This window comes from Coregonus lavaretus, assembly GCF_964263955.1.
Source record: "Coregonus lavaretus genome assembly, chromosome: 11".
NCBI lineage: Eukaryota > Metazoa > Chordata > Actinopteri > Salmoniformes > Salmonidae > Coregonus > Coregonus lavaretus.
In genome coordinates this window covers 19,255,902-19,272,055 of record NC_139998.1, presented here as the reverse complement: position 1 = coordinate 19,272,055, position 16,154 = coordinate 19,255,902, and the positions used below count along the sequence as shown (strand labels likewise).

The 16,154-nt window shown below is 40.7% G+C and overlaps 2 protein-coding genes across 2 annotated transcripts in view; both read left to right on the top strand.

The window, feature by feature from the left end:
• Positions 1-2,076: 2,076 nt before the first annotated feature.
• Positions 2,077-4,862, top strand: LOC311137034 (guanylyl cyclase inhibitory protein-like; the record flags this gene model as incomplete). Its single annotated transcript, XM_084171347.1, has 5 exons — positions 2,077-2,147; positions 3,355-3,487; positions 3,913-4,062; positions 4,380-4,485; positions 4,717-4,862. The coding sequence occupies 5 exons, from the start codon at positions 2,077-2,079 to the stop codon at positions 4,860-4,862; spliced, it is 606 nt and encodes a 201-aa protein (XP_084027473.1).
• Positions 4,863-6,643: 1,781 nt separating this feature from the next.
• LOC311136862 (liprin-beta-1-like) overlaps positions 6,644-16,154 on the top strand; it is a 77,369-nt gene continuing 67,858 nt past the window's right edge. The window contains exon 1 of the mRNA XM_084171167.1: positions 6,644-6,875. The gene's annotated coding sequence lies outside the window, so the exon portion shown is untranslated. The remainder of the gene's footprint in view (positions 6,876-16,154) is intronic.

Here is a 16,154-nt window from a genome sequence, read left to right as displayed (position 1 = left end):
TGTGACGTAGCGTATGTGTAGATCTGTACGGCAGGACCAAATCGGAGAGATAGGTAGGAGCAAGTCCATGTAATGCTTTGTAGGTTAGCAGTAAAACCTTGAAATCAGCCCTAGCCTTAACAGGAAGCCAGAGGCTACCACTGGAGTAATATGATCAAATTTTTTGGTTGTAGTCAAGATTCTAGCAGCCTTGTTTAGCACTAACTGAAGTTTATTTAGTGCTTTATCCGAGTAGCCGGAGAGTAGAGCATTGCAGGAGTCTAATCTAGAAGTGACAAAAGCATGGATTAGTTTTTCTGCATCATTGGTGGCCTTTAAATATTATTGATATGTTCGTCAAAAGAGAGATCAGGGTCCAGAGTAACACTGAGGTCCTTCACTGTTTTATTTGACACAACTGTACAACCATCAAGATTAATAGTCAGATCTAACAGCAGATCTCTTTGTTTCTTGGGACCTAGAACTAGCATCTCCGAGTTTAAAAGTAAAGAATTTGCTACCATCCACTTCCTGAGACTCACAAACCATCAATCCCACCTCACTTCTCAACACATTGAATAGAAGGTCATTTCCCCTATCGACTGTTTATTGAATCATAGGATCATTCAGAGATGTTACACGATTGGTTGCAACTTGCACGTCAAATCCAGCCAATCACAAGCCTGATCAGAGATTATGGCACGAACAGTAGAGCCATGGTAGAGCCTTATTCAACAGTGCTCATTCTCAACAAGCAAACAAACTGCGAGCTGTGAAAACATGTGCCATAAATACAGGCTGTTCCTAAGAAAGGCAAAATATTTGATTATATCTGTTTTAGTTTTAAATCTGAGTTTTTTTTCTAAAATCATTGTACTGTATTTGTGAATGCCCTGAATTGAGACTGTTTAAGTGTGAGTTTGTACAGTAGGCCTACAGCCCACCCTATTGTTGTTGTGTGGTGGCACTGAGTGGAAGTGAAATACTGTTCTGTGGTTTGGTTAGAGTCAACCTCAATTGCTCCTGTCCCAGTTTGAAATATCAAATCTTATCCAGGGTAGATTTTTAGATGTAGTTTTTTTTTCGTTCCTTTTCTGCCCTGCTCAGCTATCTCATTGCATGCAGCTTTTCTATCCTTTTAATTGTTTGTTTTTCTACTTTTCTTGGACAATGATCGGACTAAGGTGTTTTTTGCCATTAAGACAGACAGGTGTGTGTGTGTAGGCGTGTGAATGAGTAGCCTAACCATCAACCATAAACTGTTGTCTGTGGATTGATAAGGCTACTGGTAGCCTGTTAGCCTAGCCACACATAAGCGAGGCCATTTACCTGTGGGCTCTAGAAGCGCTATTTGTTAGCAAGGGAGGCTAGTCAGTGACACATTCACATGTCATCTACATCTTCACAATCACCGTTGTCAGTTTGTATTTATTTTTTAGATCTGTTTTGTTTGTTTTATTGGTGGGCTTATTACGAGACACTTAAATGTTCATGGCATTATTGCTGCTACAACAGTTATGGTTTGTGGCAGAGAAGACATCTCTCCAAGCTGTCTTGTAAGAAAGGTTTTTAATAAACATTAATTTCCATTTACTTCACAGTGGTGTTTTGGTACACGTGCACACGTGCACACTACATATGAAATCAATGTTGTTGTTTCCTGTCTGTACAAATGTCCTCTTTCAATCCATAGCCTTACTTCATCAATTTCCCTGTAAAGCTAATGACTAGGTCACTCATGACTACAGCTGCTTTTTGGGTAATTACATTTATCTCAACCTTACTCATTCCCACTCCTCCTTTTTGCCCCCTACTAGAGGGATTACATGTCCCTAATTTCTCAAATGTGATGATAGGGCACTGGTAAGTGTGATTAAGTGTGCCCAGGGTAAGCTGGGATAGTCCTGTATTCATAAAGCATCTCAGAGTAGGAGTGCTGATCTAGGACCAGTTTTGCCTTCCAAATCATGATGAATACAATTACATAGACGGGAGGGACCTGATCCTAGGTCAGCGGTACTACTCTAAGATGCTTTGTGAATACAGGCCCAGGTGTATATATAAAGTCGACACTGTGGAGGATCCATTCTGTTGAGGATGGGACAAGCTGCCTCTCTACCCTGCAGGAGAGGAACCACCTATGTCACAGAGCTCTATGAGTGGTTTAGGTAAGACTTGTATCTCATTTTATCTACATTCAAAATATTAATTTGTGTTTTAAAGATCTTAATTGATTGTTTTTTTCTAAACATCCTGACGTGTTTTACAAAGACTGCTGAAGTTCAATATTGAATTTGTCTTGTTCATGAATGATCGCAATCAACTATAGATGGGTTGGTTGTTTAGCAACAAAACTGATGCGTGCTCAACTATGGGGCAAAACAGACAGGATTGGCTTTGATTGTTGACAACATGTAAACTATATTTAGTCTCCAATGTTTATTGAAAACATAAATAAATGTGCACAATGAGCACTTGTTGTCTCTCAAATACATCGTTACAGTTGTTGGTTAGCTAGCTAGTACATTTTTTGCCATATTAGCATAGATGTGAAATCAGTCAAAACACCTCAAAACAAGACATGGTATCAAGAACAACAAAAAACGAGCTAAAACTAGCTACCTACGAGTCTCCACCTTGCAACTTCTTGTCATTGTTGCTAGCTATCTGGCCATCCAGAATCACAACAACACACAGACTTCTGCCCCATTGAAGTGTGTGCATTGTTTTCGTGACTTTGTCAGCTAACCCGTCTATAGATAACCACTTAGAAAAGTGACCATAAAAGTTCATTCAACTAAAGGCAAGAAAAGCAATCTACTATATTACACATTGAAACTAATGTAAATTTAGAAATCCATTGAACATTTTTAGGACAAAAGTATTTAAAAGGATAAAAGTCTATTTCAGAGAATGCTTTCTACGCTTCTGTTAAAAGTCTCAAATAGCTACCATTGTTTGACATTTTCGATCAATCTTTTGCTGGACGGCTTAAGTAGAAGTGTCCTGAAATGGCTTCCCACTGGGCACACACTGGTTGAATCAACGTTGTTTCCACTTCATTTCAATGAAGTAACGTTGAACCAACATAGAATAGACGTTGAATTGACGTCTGTGCCCAGTGGGTTATCAGTGATAGTTTAGCCTAATTACCCTGACACTCACCTGCTAGGATGTAAACAAGCTTTCAACCATATTAAACCACTCCAAGTTATTAAAGAATCACTGTTAAAGCTGTTTTAAATCCATTACCCACAATACAGCTGAATCTATATAATTTTACACGACTGATACCTTTATAATTTAGAGGAGAAACTATTTTAATTTAAAACATTTCTGTCTGTGTTCTTCTTTGGTTGTTTCTATTTGTGATAGAACATTTATGAATGAGTGCCCCAGTGGACTGATCACTCTGCATGAGTTCCGGAGACACTTCTGTAAGGGTACTGTGGGCAATGAGTCCGCTGAGTATGCAGAGCAGATATTCCGCACCTTGGATAATAATGGGGTAGGCACCAAAAACAAACTTTTCTCATCTTTAAGTCTTTATATTTACGTTTCTTATCTTTAATTTTTTTCTGTCATAAATCTGAAAAGCATTGGCCATACTTAAAACACATCAGCACTGTATACGTGCACTGTTATTGGCATATTTCTTTACAAAATACTGGCAATAATTTACATTGTGTACCTATGTAGGATCACACTAACTATTCTATAACAAAATTGTATTAATATGTTGCCAGTAAGTTAGAAATGTACTGCAGATCATTTCTTGGTAATTGCATAGTAGTGGAATTAAACATGATTTGGTTAAACACAAGTGGAATAGGGAACAGGCATTTCAACACAGGTATAAGAGCAATTTAATGCAAAGTGTTACTGGAATGCTTAACACTGTGTGTGAGACTGAGGTTCTGTGGTTATCCACAGGATGGGGTTGTTGACTTCCGGGAGTATGTGAAAGCCATCAGCATGCTGATTGAAGGTACCCCAGTGGAGAAACTACGCTGGTCCTTTAAACTCTACGATAAAGACAAAGATGGTGCCATATCACGCGGGGAGATGCTGGAGATCATGCAGGTAGGTCCTAACCATAGATATACGATATAATACATTATATTTCATTATGTGGTTCCAACAGGCAGGTGCAATGCTAGGACACAGGTGAGAGGATGCAAATTGAACAGTGTTACTGTTCTTTGCCTTTCCTCAAAAATCTTTGCTCAAGATCAGATTACCTATCAGGATAATTCATTAGTGGAATTTGTGTGGGTGCTGTGGGAGCCTACTGGCACTGCATTGCACTGGCAGTGGCACTTGCCCTAGCTGCACTCGTAGCAGACATTACTGTGCTAGATGTCCAATTTCACAACAATGTGTATGGTCTCTGTTTACAGGCTGTGTACAAGATGAGCGTGGCAGCCTCACTCACCAAGCCTAACCTGCTTACAGCTGAGGAGTGCACCAACAGGATATTTGCAAGATTGGATAAAGACAACAATGGTGAGGACTACACAGAAACCATTCCAAAATACACATCATCCTAATTGAAGGTTATAAAACCTACAGCATCCTCAGCTGGTTACCTATTGTTGCAGTTATTCTGCTTCTACTGTAATCATCCAGCCCTACCTTGAACTCTATGTTCTGGGACTTGTGATTGTAACTTAGTCTTGTGAGTGTACAGCCAATACAAGGCTGTAAACATAATTGTTATTATTCTATTCTATTCAGCCATCATCAGTCTGGAGGAGTTCATCGAGGGGGCCCTGGATGATGAGTGGATCAGGGAGATGCTGGAGTGTGACCCCAACACTGTGAAGGTTGAGAGGCTCCCCAAGGGCCACATCGTGCTTGAGGAAGGACAGACAGAGAGGTGATGTGGATCCAGAGCTTCATTTCATTCTACCTGGGATGTCAGCTGATGAATTGAACTGGACATATGAGCTGAGACAATACCTGTATTCTAGCTATCTTTGTGATGCTTCAACAGTTTCCAAAAGCCAAGACTACATCAAAGTGTTTATATGGTGTTACAGGTCTTGAGCGCATTACTATAGCCTACTCCAATTTCTGAACAAAATGCCATTCTATTAATTAGGTCTAAGATGTGTTTCTTTCTTACTTTGTGTAGGGTATACATATTTATTAGATTTTTTGTCGTTTTATTCTCTCCTCACATTATTTTAAAAAGCTCATTAATGTTTTCTAGCTCACATTTCTTTCACATTATGTAGTTTACTCTGTCCTCTTGTATAACAACACTTATTTTAGCAGTGGCTGAGTCTGAGACATAATAAAAGCCAAATAAAATGTGTGGGAAAGGGCATCTTAGTTATCCCTTATATTTATGAGTGGAAAGAAGGACAATAAACTTGAAAAGTAATGATGAAATACATTTAACAGACAATTTCACTTAGGCTACTTGTGTGCCACCTACAGACCACATGGGAACATCTCGCTTTTTCAAAAGTGATTGGCAGGCACCTCCCAAACTCTGAAAAGATCCCAGAGAAATTCCTCTTCCCAAACCAATCCAATCGGGATTGTGGGAAGTAGATGTTGTAGAGATGAAAAATATTCCTGGAGTGATTGATGCACGTCGGATAAATCGTGTGGTGAATGAAGAAAAAGTGAAGAGTCTATCTGTTCTTTTGTTTTTTGATATGGAGTCTCTCCCTACTCAAGTGCAGTTAGCGTATATTAACTACAGAGTCAGAGCATTTATCCCAAGACCAATGCAGTGTGATCATTGTAAAGCTTTTGGTCATGTCAAGTGTTTGCAGAAGGGAGAAGCCGAGATGTCCAAGTTGTGGAAAAGATAATATTATGTGTTATAAAAGTGATGGAAATGTGACATGTTGCAATTGTGGTGGGAACCATGAAGCCACGTCTTTCGAATGCCCCACAAGGGTGAAAGAGAATGAGGTGGCCAAAGTCAGGGCTATCCAGAGCATATCATATGCAGCAGCTGTTAAAAGGGTTGAGGTTTGAATGGTGCTCCTGAAGAGTCCATGGTGGTGGATAGGCCTTCAATGCTAAATGGCATATTATCATATTATTAATGCAAGCTGCAGGGGTTGCCTTTAACCAAGATGATCCGGACATTTTAAAGGTTAAAAAGGTGGACTTTGTGGCTGTAGGCCTTTATCGCAATGGTGATTAATGGCACTGCCAAGGTGGAGAAAATATGTAGGAAGATAGAAATCATTATGGTTGCGGCTGAACGGTTCCTGGGGCTGAAAGATTTCTCAGCAAAAGAGTTACATGGAATATTGTCAAAAGCCGTACCACCATCTCAGGCCCTAGAGACTGAGAAGGGAGATATGGAGATTTAAAAGAAGGAAGAAATGGGAGTTTTGTTTTGTAAATGTACTATTTTATTTGGGTGGATTTAGTTAGTTTCCCTATTCTTTTGTTACATGGAATATTAGCAAAAGCCGTATCACTCTCTCAGGACCTAGAGCCTGAGAAGGGAGATATGGAGAACTAAACGAAGGAAGAAATGGGACTTTTGGTAATGTACTATTTTTATTAGGGTGGAGTAAGTTAGTATCACTATTAAGTATGGATGTATTTTTTATTTTATATATTTTGTGGTTTCAAACCATCCAGTTGGTGGCGGCAATACAACTTTAGGATGTAGTCCGCCATAAAACCCACAGAAGAAGAAGAAAAAAGCAGCAGCAACAGCAGCAGCAGCGTCGTTTCCACTTTCCAACTTTCCACTCCACTCCCATTTTCGACATGGCATAGGCAAGAGGCAACGCAGCAGGCTGACATTGTAGTGGGAAAACCGTGATAAGTTGATAAAGTAGAGAAATGTCTATGTCTTTATTTCAGTAGGTTGATATACATTTACAAGTTGTAACGAAGATTCAAGCAAAGTTTAGGTAAGTGCGACATTTACGCAGTTTTGTATCTAACTCTGTCTCATTGCGTAGCGTCTGCTGTGATTCAACGTAGAAGTTGGCAACAACGTTGACAGACGTAATGGTACTTTTATCCAACTCATTGTAATCTTTGCCATTTTAATCATGACATTGTTGCAATATTATCTTTGCACGTTGATTTCGTTGCAAGGGAACTTTCGAGTAAGTGCTTCTACAGTTATTTTCCTTCAGACAATTTTCAGACAGCATTTATTTTGTTCCAGTGAATGCATTTAGCCTAGGTCAAAGGAGTTTGTTCCAGTGAAACGTTATAATAATTAAAACCTAACAGATACAATGTAGCCAGCAACGTGGCTTCTCCCTACATTGTAACTTTTAGGTTTGAAGTATTATAACATTTCTCTACAGAGGGCTACAGACAGCTGTGTGATGCTTTCAAACACTTGCTGCCATTCATCAATCGCATGTTTCCGATTTCGCAACACAAACAACAGCGTTTTTACAGATTGCCACGAATGTTCTCACACAGATTCAGCTTGATAAATAGTTTTCTCTAACCTTACAGGGTATAATTTACAGACCTAGACACTCGATCTCAACTGTAGCTAATGCTTTTCATGGTTTGTTTTGGTTGATTGCTCATTGCGCCTATCCTCACAGCAGACGAGTCAACTGTGAAATTGACTTTGTCTATTCTGTTCTATTTTAAAAAACAAAAACATTTTTCTTCTTTTAACATAGGCTTTTCTGAGAGAGAATGCATCTTAAAAGGAGGCTACTGCAGCTAATAGCCAAATAGAGTTAAAGACAACACACTTTTGTCACTCACAGATTTAGGTAATGATTAGTTTGCCCCTTGTTCAGAGCACTGCTCTCCTCTTGTGTTTTTCCACAGATGTTCAACCCTGGTTCAAATGTCAGGGAACCCCTTGAGCCCTTCTTGTCAGAGCTTGCGCTCCTCTCCAATGCACAATAGCAAACATCTTACAATGGAATAGAAGTCGATGGTAAAATCAATCAGTTTATGAATGTTCAGTGGCATCATTGGTATGTTCTCTTCTTATCAGGCATAGGTTACTTGGCTTTTGAGTATGACCTGTTCTAGAAAGGACCAAATTGGAATGCTATTTTCTTATTCCTAGCTTGAACAACTGCTGAGTAATGTTAAAATAATGTGTGGTTCATGCTACCTAAAATAGGAACTGTAAGTCCTCCAACCAACTGAACAAGGCATGCATGTGGCGAAACATGGACACTTAAGAACTTCATTAAAAAACGTATTCAGATGCTTGTAATCACATTCAAACTATTTATTTTAGCTCACAGCAGCCTTTGATTGTGTCTGAAACTTCATACTTTTTTTCCTTGTTGCTCTTGTCTTGCACCATGTGCATATAAAAATGCCATAGAGATGCAGTATTTTTACAGTAAGCTAAGATATATATATATATATATATATATATATAGACATAGGGGAAGGCCCCTTTGGCCATTCGCTTTTAACCATTCACATAGTTGTGTGGGGTATAAAATGTGTGATATGTTTTGCCCCCTCACCCAGACCCAGGTTTGAAATAGCTGGGGGTTTATTTCAGATCAGCCAGAGGCTGCCTGCCCTGGATGGCTCAAATGCATCTGCTGCCTGTGGAGAATAGGAATGCCATGATCACATGCAGGTGGGAATAACTCTGGACAGCTCTGAACTTGAGGACATCACGTCACAGGTGTAAATAGCAACGGGTTGGCATACTGACACTGTGTGTGGCACGTACATTGACATGTATAAATGGGGCATGTACAATAGAGAAATATAATAAAGAAAATCACATTGATTTATTGGGGAACCAAACGTACAGTAAAGACATAGAGCTAGACCACAGCTAATACTGCATACTAGAAGAAGATGCTGCAAGAGGATGGCACGAAGTGAAAAATAACTTTTCTGACAGTCAAGATCCAGGTAACCTCTAGTGCACTGTCACGTAATATCGCGATTACCTTCTCTGTCATTCATCCTCAGTACAGCAGTCTGTCTTTGCTATTTCCTGTGCTGGGGTGTACATTCCTGCTTTGAGCTAAGAGGAGACGATCATATGGTAAGAAAGCAAGGCTCAGAATGGTTCAAACAGATTGCGTGTTCTCTGTTGTAAAAGGGGCATAACCCATGAAGGTGAAAAGGGGTTTAGTCAAGGCATATGACTCAAGAAATCAAATCCTATGAGGAAAAGTCAAGCGACTCTATGAGCAACGTCTTTGGTGGATCCAGCTCTGGCTGAATCAGATGTTTATGATTGTCTTTAGATTTTACCATTGATTGGTAAACAGTACTGTCTGTCCCTCCCTCCCTGGCTGTCTGGCAGAAGACTGTGCTGCACACATGGGGATCGGTGCCAAGATCGTAAATTCCTCTCGCCATGGCGAGCTCTTTATTGCCAGAGAAACAACACATCGCAATGCGTTTCAGCTTGGTCTCTTGGGATTCAGAGCCAGCTCCCAGAGTTGCTTGGCTGCCATAAATGCTTATTTTCTTCCTAGACGAGTGGCCCTCAGGCCAGTGTTTTTCTGAAGCATGTGCCAGGAAAGGGTTTTCTGTTAGTCAGGCAGGCAGGCAGAGTTCAGCATAGGACAGGAGTTTGTATGCCAGGGTCGTGCTCATCAGGGCACGCAGTGGAAAACGTTTTAAAACGTTTCGCAAATGAAATTAAAATGAGCATTTCTTATTGTCCAGGTTGTCCCTTCTTGTTTCAATCCATTTTCTTCCGTTTGGTGCCTAATGAATACAACCCAGGATGAGCTTAGTGCTATTTGATGTGCAGAGGATGGGTTGTGATGCTTTCTCAGCCTGAAGGGCCCAAAGCTGATGGATCTCAAAAGCCATTAGAGAGGCTCTCCCTTGAACTCATTACTCTGTCCCAGTGGATTACATGCCTGACGTTGCCTCTTGAGGACAATAGTGTTTGTGAGTGACTGTTGAGTAATGTTTTTACTCGTACAGTAGGTCTGAAAAGCATATTCAATCAGACAACTGCCATTATTGTGCAGTGTGTTGCGGCTTGATATTGTCATTTGATTTCTTGCAACCGTCCCTACAGTCTTTCTGTGTTTTTCAGTTCAAACCCCCTTCAGCATCAACAACAGCTGATTGTGTCTTCTTGCACTTAGTAGAAATGGCGCTTATGGAACACACTGGGTGTTTCTCAATATGCATGCTACCGTGCACCACACTCTCATTCTCCGAGTACGTTCTCTTGAGTACGTTCTTGTGAGGATGAGAGTGTGGAGAAAGCATAAAACATTACATTTGAGAAGCACTCGCACTCCCCCTACTGTATTACCTCACTCTGCACCTCCCCATTCACTGGGTAGCCAGATACCAATTATTTGTGGCTAGCCAGTTAGCCCTATTGACTTGCTATGGACTTACCCATTCACTGAACCTTCTTCCAGCCAGGACAATGGCAACAATAGAGACAAAACATTATATAGACAAAGCAAATGTTTTACTTCACAACTATCAGCTAGTTATATGTGAATCGTAATAAAGTAGCTAACCAGATAGTTTAAAAGGGAAAAATGACCTAAAACGAATGTTATGCAAGGTAGATGTCAATTCTTCGTGGGTAGCTAACTAACAATTATTTGTGGCTATCTGGCAAGCTAACAGTAGTAGCTAGCCAGTTAGCCCTATTGACTTACTATGGGCTTGCGTTCTACGCACAATACAGTGGGTATTGTAGGCAGGTAAAGATGTCAAAATTTAAAATGGCATGTATTTATGAACATATAAAGATCAAATATTGTAGTCAGGCAACATATGAGATGTGAATAGGCAACATTTCATTCCGAAGTCGGAGTGTATATTCTCTCGCTTAAACTCAAATAATGGCCGCCATTGATTTCAAGAAATGTTGCGTCATTTTTTACGTGGTTTAGTCATATTTCTGGGCATACTTTCCGTTGAAGTTAGAATCAATGCTTGCTTCAATATGATCACACTCAGTACACATTCGAGAATTGCCCTCCGTGCGCTGTTTCGCATACTTTGGTTTGGACTCGTACTCCGACCCGCCCGTGCTCCAATTTGCGTGCTCGGAGCACGGTAGTATGCATTTTGAGAAACACCCGCTTAGGCTTGATATGGTTGGCTACTAAATTTATCTTTTCAGACATCCTTTCTGAACATTCCGGTTTGATGTCAAGATGCGTTACCTCAAAGACCTTACAGACGCATAGACAACTTTTAAATGATTTCAAATAGTATTTGAACCCATGTCTTGTAAAGGCTGGCTGCAGACAGTTGTTTATGAGCAATGAGTGGAACATAGCTGCAGAGTAAGCATTACTGCCATGCAAGGCCAGCCATGCTCAGTTGGAGTACACCCTCTGTTTACACATGACTAGACAATGGAGGCATTCCAAGACTCCAAGACCAGGGCTGAGAGCTGTGGTTGTCTGTAATTAAACATGCTTTGTTAGGAAGTCTTGTCAAATTTGTCGAGCCGTTGCGTACACAGCACTAACACGTTGAATGCATAGAGGCCTTGGAGGGTGATGCAATGTCCGGACCGCTCAGATTAAAGTGTTCAGACATGATTCCTGAACCTGTGAACTTAAAGTGGATGACAAGTGGGCAGCAGGCTTCAGAGCAGTGAGCACATCTGGTGTGGAGATGCCTGTCTGTTTGAAGTGTGTTGAGGGGCCAAGTGTTTGGCAGGTGTCAGCTAGGCATGCCACTATTTGTCTTCAGGGATGTGCTGAATTAGGCTAGGGGTTTTGAGTGGGGTTGTAGGGCTACATCTCAGATAGTGTCTTTGACTTTGATTGAATAGCATCATGAGACGCTGTAAACAAATTGCTCCTGCAGAAAGGATGCAGGACATGTGTAGTCTTAGCTGTGGATTGTTACGGCTGTTGGTTTTGTGATGTTCTGTGACGTTGTGGCTTAATAGATCATAGCCTTACTGTTAATCGTCCTGATTCTAGTTTTTCCATGGTTCCTCCAATGCACTGCGAGAGCACTGCTATCACTAACAGAATATTTGCCTCAACCTTGAAGATTTCATGGTCTTTCTGGATTGTGCTGAGTCGAGTGCAGTCTATCATCTACGTTGGCTGTCTAAATGTGAAAAGACAAAATAAAAGCAGACTTGTGGACAATTTCCTCGATGAGACAAGTCAAGTTGTGGTCCTCTGTAGCTCAGCTGGTAGAGCACGGCGCTTGTAACGCCAAGGTAGTGGGTTCGATCCCCGGGACCACCAATACACAAAAATGTATGCATGCATGACTGTAAGTCGCTTTGGATAAAAGCGTCTGCTAAATGGCTTATTATTATTATTTATTATTATTAAGTTAAATCTCCACTTTCTCTCCGATCTCTGAAGCCTTGAATGTCTGCAGCTTAGGCTACATCAGTGAAGATGCAACTTCTTACAAATAAACAGGACTGACTTTAGTTTTATGCTTTATCGACCGTTTTGTGTCACTGATGTTGATTTTCTTTGGCTCTGCCATATGATTAGTCCTATTTTTGGCCACCTGAGTTTTGGGTTATTTTTGCTTTTGAAATTACTTCAACCATGGGCCTAATACAAATCCAAACTACACTGCTCAAAAAAATAAAGGGAACACTTAAACAACACATCCTAGATCTGAATGAATGAAATAATCTTATTAAATACTTTTTTCTTTACATAGTTGAATGTGCTGACAATAAAATCACACAAATTATCAATGGAAATCAAATTTATCAACCCATTGAGGTCTGGATTTGGAGTCACCCTCAAAATTAAAGTGGAAAACCACACTACAGGCTGATCCAACTTTGATGTAATGTCCTTAAAACAAGTCAAAATGAGGCTCAGTAGTGTGTGTGTGGCCTCCACGTGCCTGTATGACCTCCCTACAACGCCTGGGCATGCTCCTGATGAGGTGGCGGATGGTCTCCTGAGGGATCTCCTCCCATACCTGGACTAAAGCATCCGCCAACTCCTGGACAGTCTGTGGTGCAACGTGGCGTTGGTGGATGGAGCGAGACATGATGTCCCAGATGTGCTCAATTGGATTCAGGTCTGGGGAACGGGCGGGCCAGTCCATAGCATCAATGCCTTCCTCTTGCAGGAACTACTGACACACTCCAGCCACATGAGGTCTAGCATTGTCTTGCATTAGGAGGAACCCAGGGCCAACCGCACCAGCATATGGTCTCACAAGGGGTCTGAGGATCTCATCTCGGTACCTAATGGCAGTCAGGCTACCGCTGGCGAGCACATGGAGGGCTGTGCGGCCCCCCAAAGAAATGCCACCCCACACCATGACTGACCCACCGCCAAACCGGTCATGCTGGAGGATGTTGCAGGCAGCAGAACGTTCTCCACGGCGTCTCCAGACTCTGTCACGTCTGTCACGTGCTCAGTGTGAACCTGCTTTCATTTGTGAAGAGCACAGGGCGCCAGTGGCGAATTTGCCAATCTTGGTGTTCTCTGGCAAATGCCAAACGTCCTGCACGGTGTTGGGCTGTAAGCACAACCCCCACCTGTGGACGTCGGGCCCTCATACCACCCTCATGGAGTCTGTTTCTGACCGTTTGAGCAGACACATGCACATTTGTGGCCTGCTGGAGGTCATTTTGCAGGGCTCTGGCAGTGCTCCCCCTGCTCCTCCTTGTACAAAGGCGGAGGTAGCGGTCCTGCTGCTGGGTTGTTGCCCTCCTACGGCCTCCTCCACGTCTCCTGATGTACTGGCCTGTCTCCTGGTAGCGCCTCCATGCTCTGGACACTACGCTGACAGACACAGCAATTCTTCTTGCCACAGCTCGCATTGATGTGCCATCCTGGATGAGCTGCACTACCTGAGCCACTTGTGTGGGTTGTAGACTCCGTCTCATGCTACCACTAGAGTGAAAGCACCGCCAGCATTCAAAAGTGACCAAAACATCAGCCAGGAAGCATAGGAACTGAGAAGTGGTCTGTGGTCACCACCTGCAAAACCACTTCTTTATTGGGGGTGTCTTGCTAATTGCCTATAATTTCCACCTGTTGTCTATTCCATTTGCACAACAGCATGTGAAATGTATTGTCAGTGTTGCTTCCTAAGTGGACAGTTTGATTTCACAGAAGTGTGATTGACTTGGAGTTACATTGTGTTGTTTAAGTGTTCCCTTTATTTTTTTGAGCAGTGTATTTAGAAATGCGTATGCTTCTGAAAGTTAATCATTTGAGTTACCAGAAACGGGGGGAGATGAAAGGGTTTTACGCTCTTAAAGTATTTAAAGTAATTCAAAGGATTTCTGTCAAACTTGCTGATTAGCCCCAAATTACAGTGCCTTCAGAAGTATTCACACCCCTTGACCTTTTCCACATTTTGTTGTTACAGCCTGAATTTTAAAATTGATTGATTAAATTGAGACATTCACCTTTCAGCAGGACATTAACCTAAAACACAAGGCCAAATCTACACTGGAGTTGCTTACCAAGACGACATTGAATGTTCCTGAGTGGCATAGTTACAGTTTTGACTTAAATCGGCTTGGAAATCTATGGCAAGACTTGAAAATGGCTGTCTAGCAATGATCAACAACCAACTTCACAGAGCTTGAAGAATTTTTTAAAAGAATAATTTGCAAATATTGTACAAACTAGGTGTGCAAAGCTCTTAGACTTACAGCTGTAATTGCTGCCAAAGATGACTCTAACATTTATTGACTCGGGTGTGAATACCTAATGTAAATGAGATATTTCTGTATTTCATTTCAATATATCTGCAAACATTTCTAAAAACATGTTTTCACTTTTTCATTATGGGGTATGGTGTGTAGATGGGTGAGAAATCAATTTAATAAATTTTGAATTCAGGCTGCAACAACAAAATGTGGAATGAGTCAAGGGTTATGAATACTTTCTGAAGGCACTGTAACACTTTTTCTGGGGGGGAAAATAGTTACTTTGGAGGTGACTACAACTTGAAAACAGATCCTAAAAAAGTACTACTTTTTTAAAACGATTTGAATACAGATCTCAAAGTGACTACTTTTAAAAAACACTTCCCTAAAACTATTGGATTAGCTGCCTTCAACTAATGGCAGGGCTGTATCTGCATGTTGAAGATAGAAATATAATGAATAGAGCACACACAATCCCCTATACTATTCCAATCTATCTGTCATAATGGATCTACACAATACGTTTCTATTCTCCTGAATGTCCATTGCCCCAGGTGTAAATAATCAAGTCTAACCAGTTATATTTTGTACATATACGTATAAATAAGTTGTGACGCTCAACTACTGTATGACTCTTTCAACATGCCACTGAAAAGGTTGAACGCTGCAATACTGCAGAGTAATTCAAAGCCATTTGCAAACATTGCAAATAGCAAGTTGGATGCTTAGCAAAAACAACTTTGAATGTCTTTGTCCGTCTGAGGGTAAGTGTTCTTCTTTCAAACACACACTGTACCATCTTTAAAGGGATAGTTTACTCAGAATACAAACTAACATGATATTCCACCTACCTTGGCTGTAGTTGATTCAATAAGGCAGTTTTGGGATATTTAGTTTCCTTTCGACACTTAATAGCCATATTTTGTTATGTTAGCATTCACAGTAACACTTAACATTAACCTGTTCTTGTGCATGTTACAATATTTTTGTAATTGCATTTTAATACCATAATAATGAGCTGAGTTGTTACTACTGAGTAATAGTGACTGTTCCTTATACCACATGTAATAACTCCATTATTATGCAATAATAAAGCAATTTCCAAAGTCCTATGTAACAACAATGTTGATATTGTAATAATCAGTTACTACACATGTACACTACCGTTCAAAGTTTGGGGTCACTTAGACATTTCCTTGTTTTCGAAAGAAAAGCAATTTTTTTGTCCATTTTAAAATAACATCAAATTGATCAGAAATACAGTGTAGACATTGTTAATGTTGTAAATGGCTATTGTAGCTGGAAACGGCAAATTTTTTTATGGAATATCTACATAGGCATACAGAGGCCCATTATCAGCAACCATCAGGCCTGTGTTCCAATGGCACGTTGTGTTTGCTAATCCAAGTTTATCATTTTAAAAGGCTAATTGATCATAAGAAAACCGTTTTGCAATTATGTTAGCACAGCTGAAAACTGTTGTGCTGATTTAAAGAAGCAATAAAACTGGCCTTCTTGAGACTAGTTGAGTATCTGGAGCATGAGCAATTGTGGGTTCGATTACAGGCTCAAAATGGCCAGAAACAAATAACTTTCTTCTGAAACTCGTCAGTCTATTCTT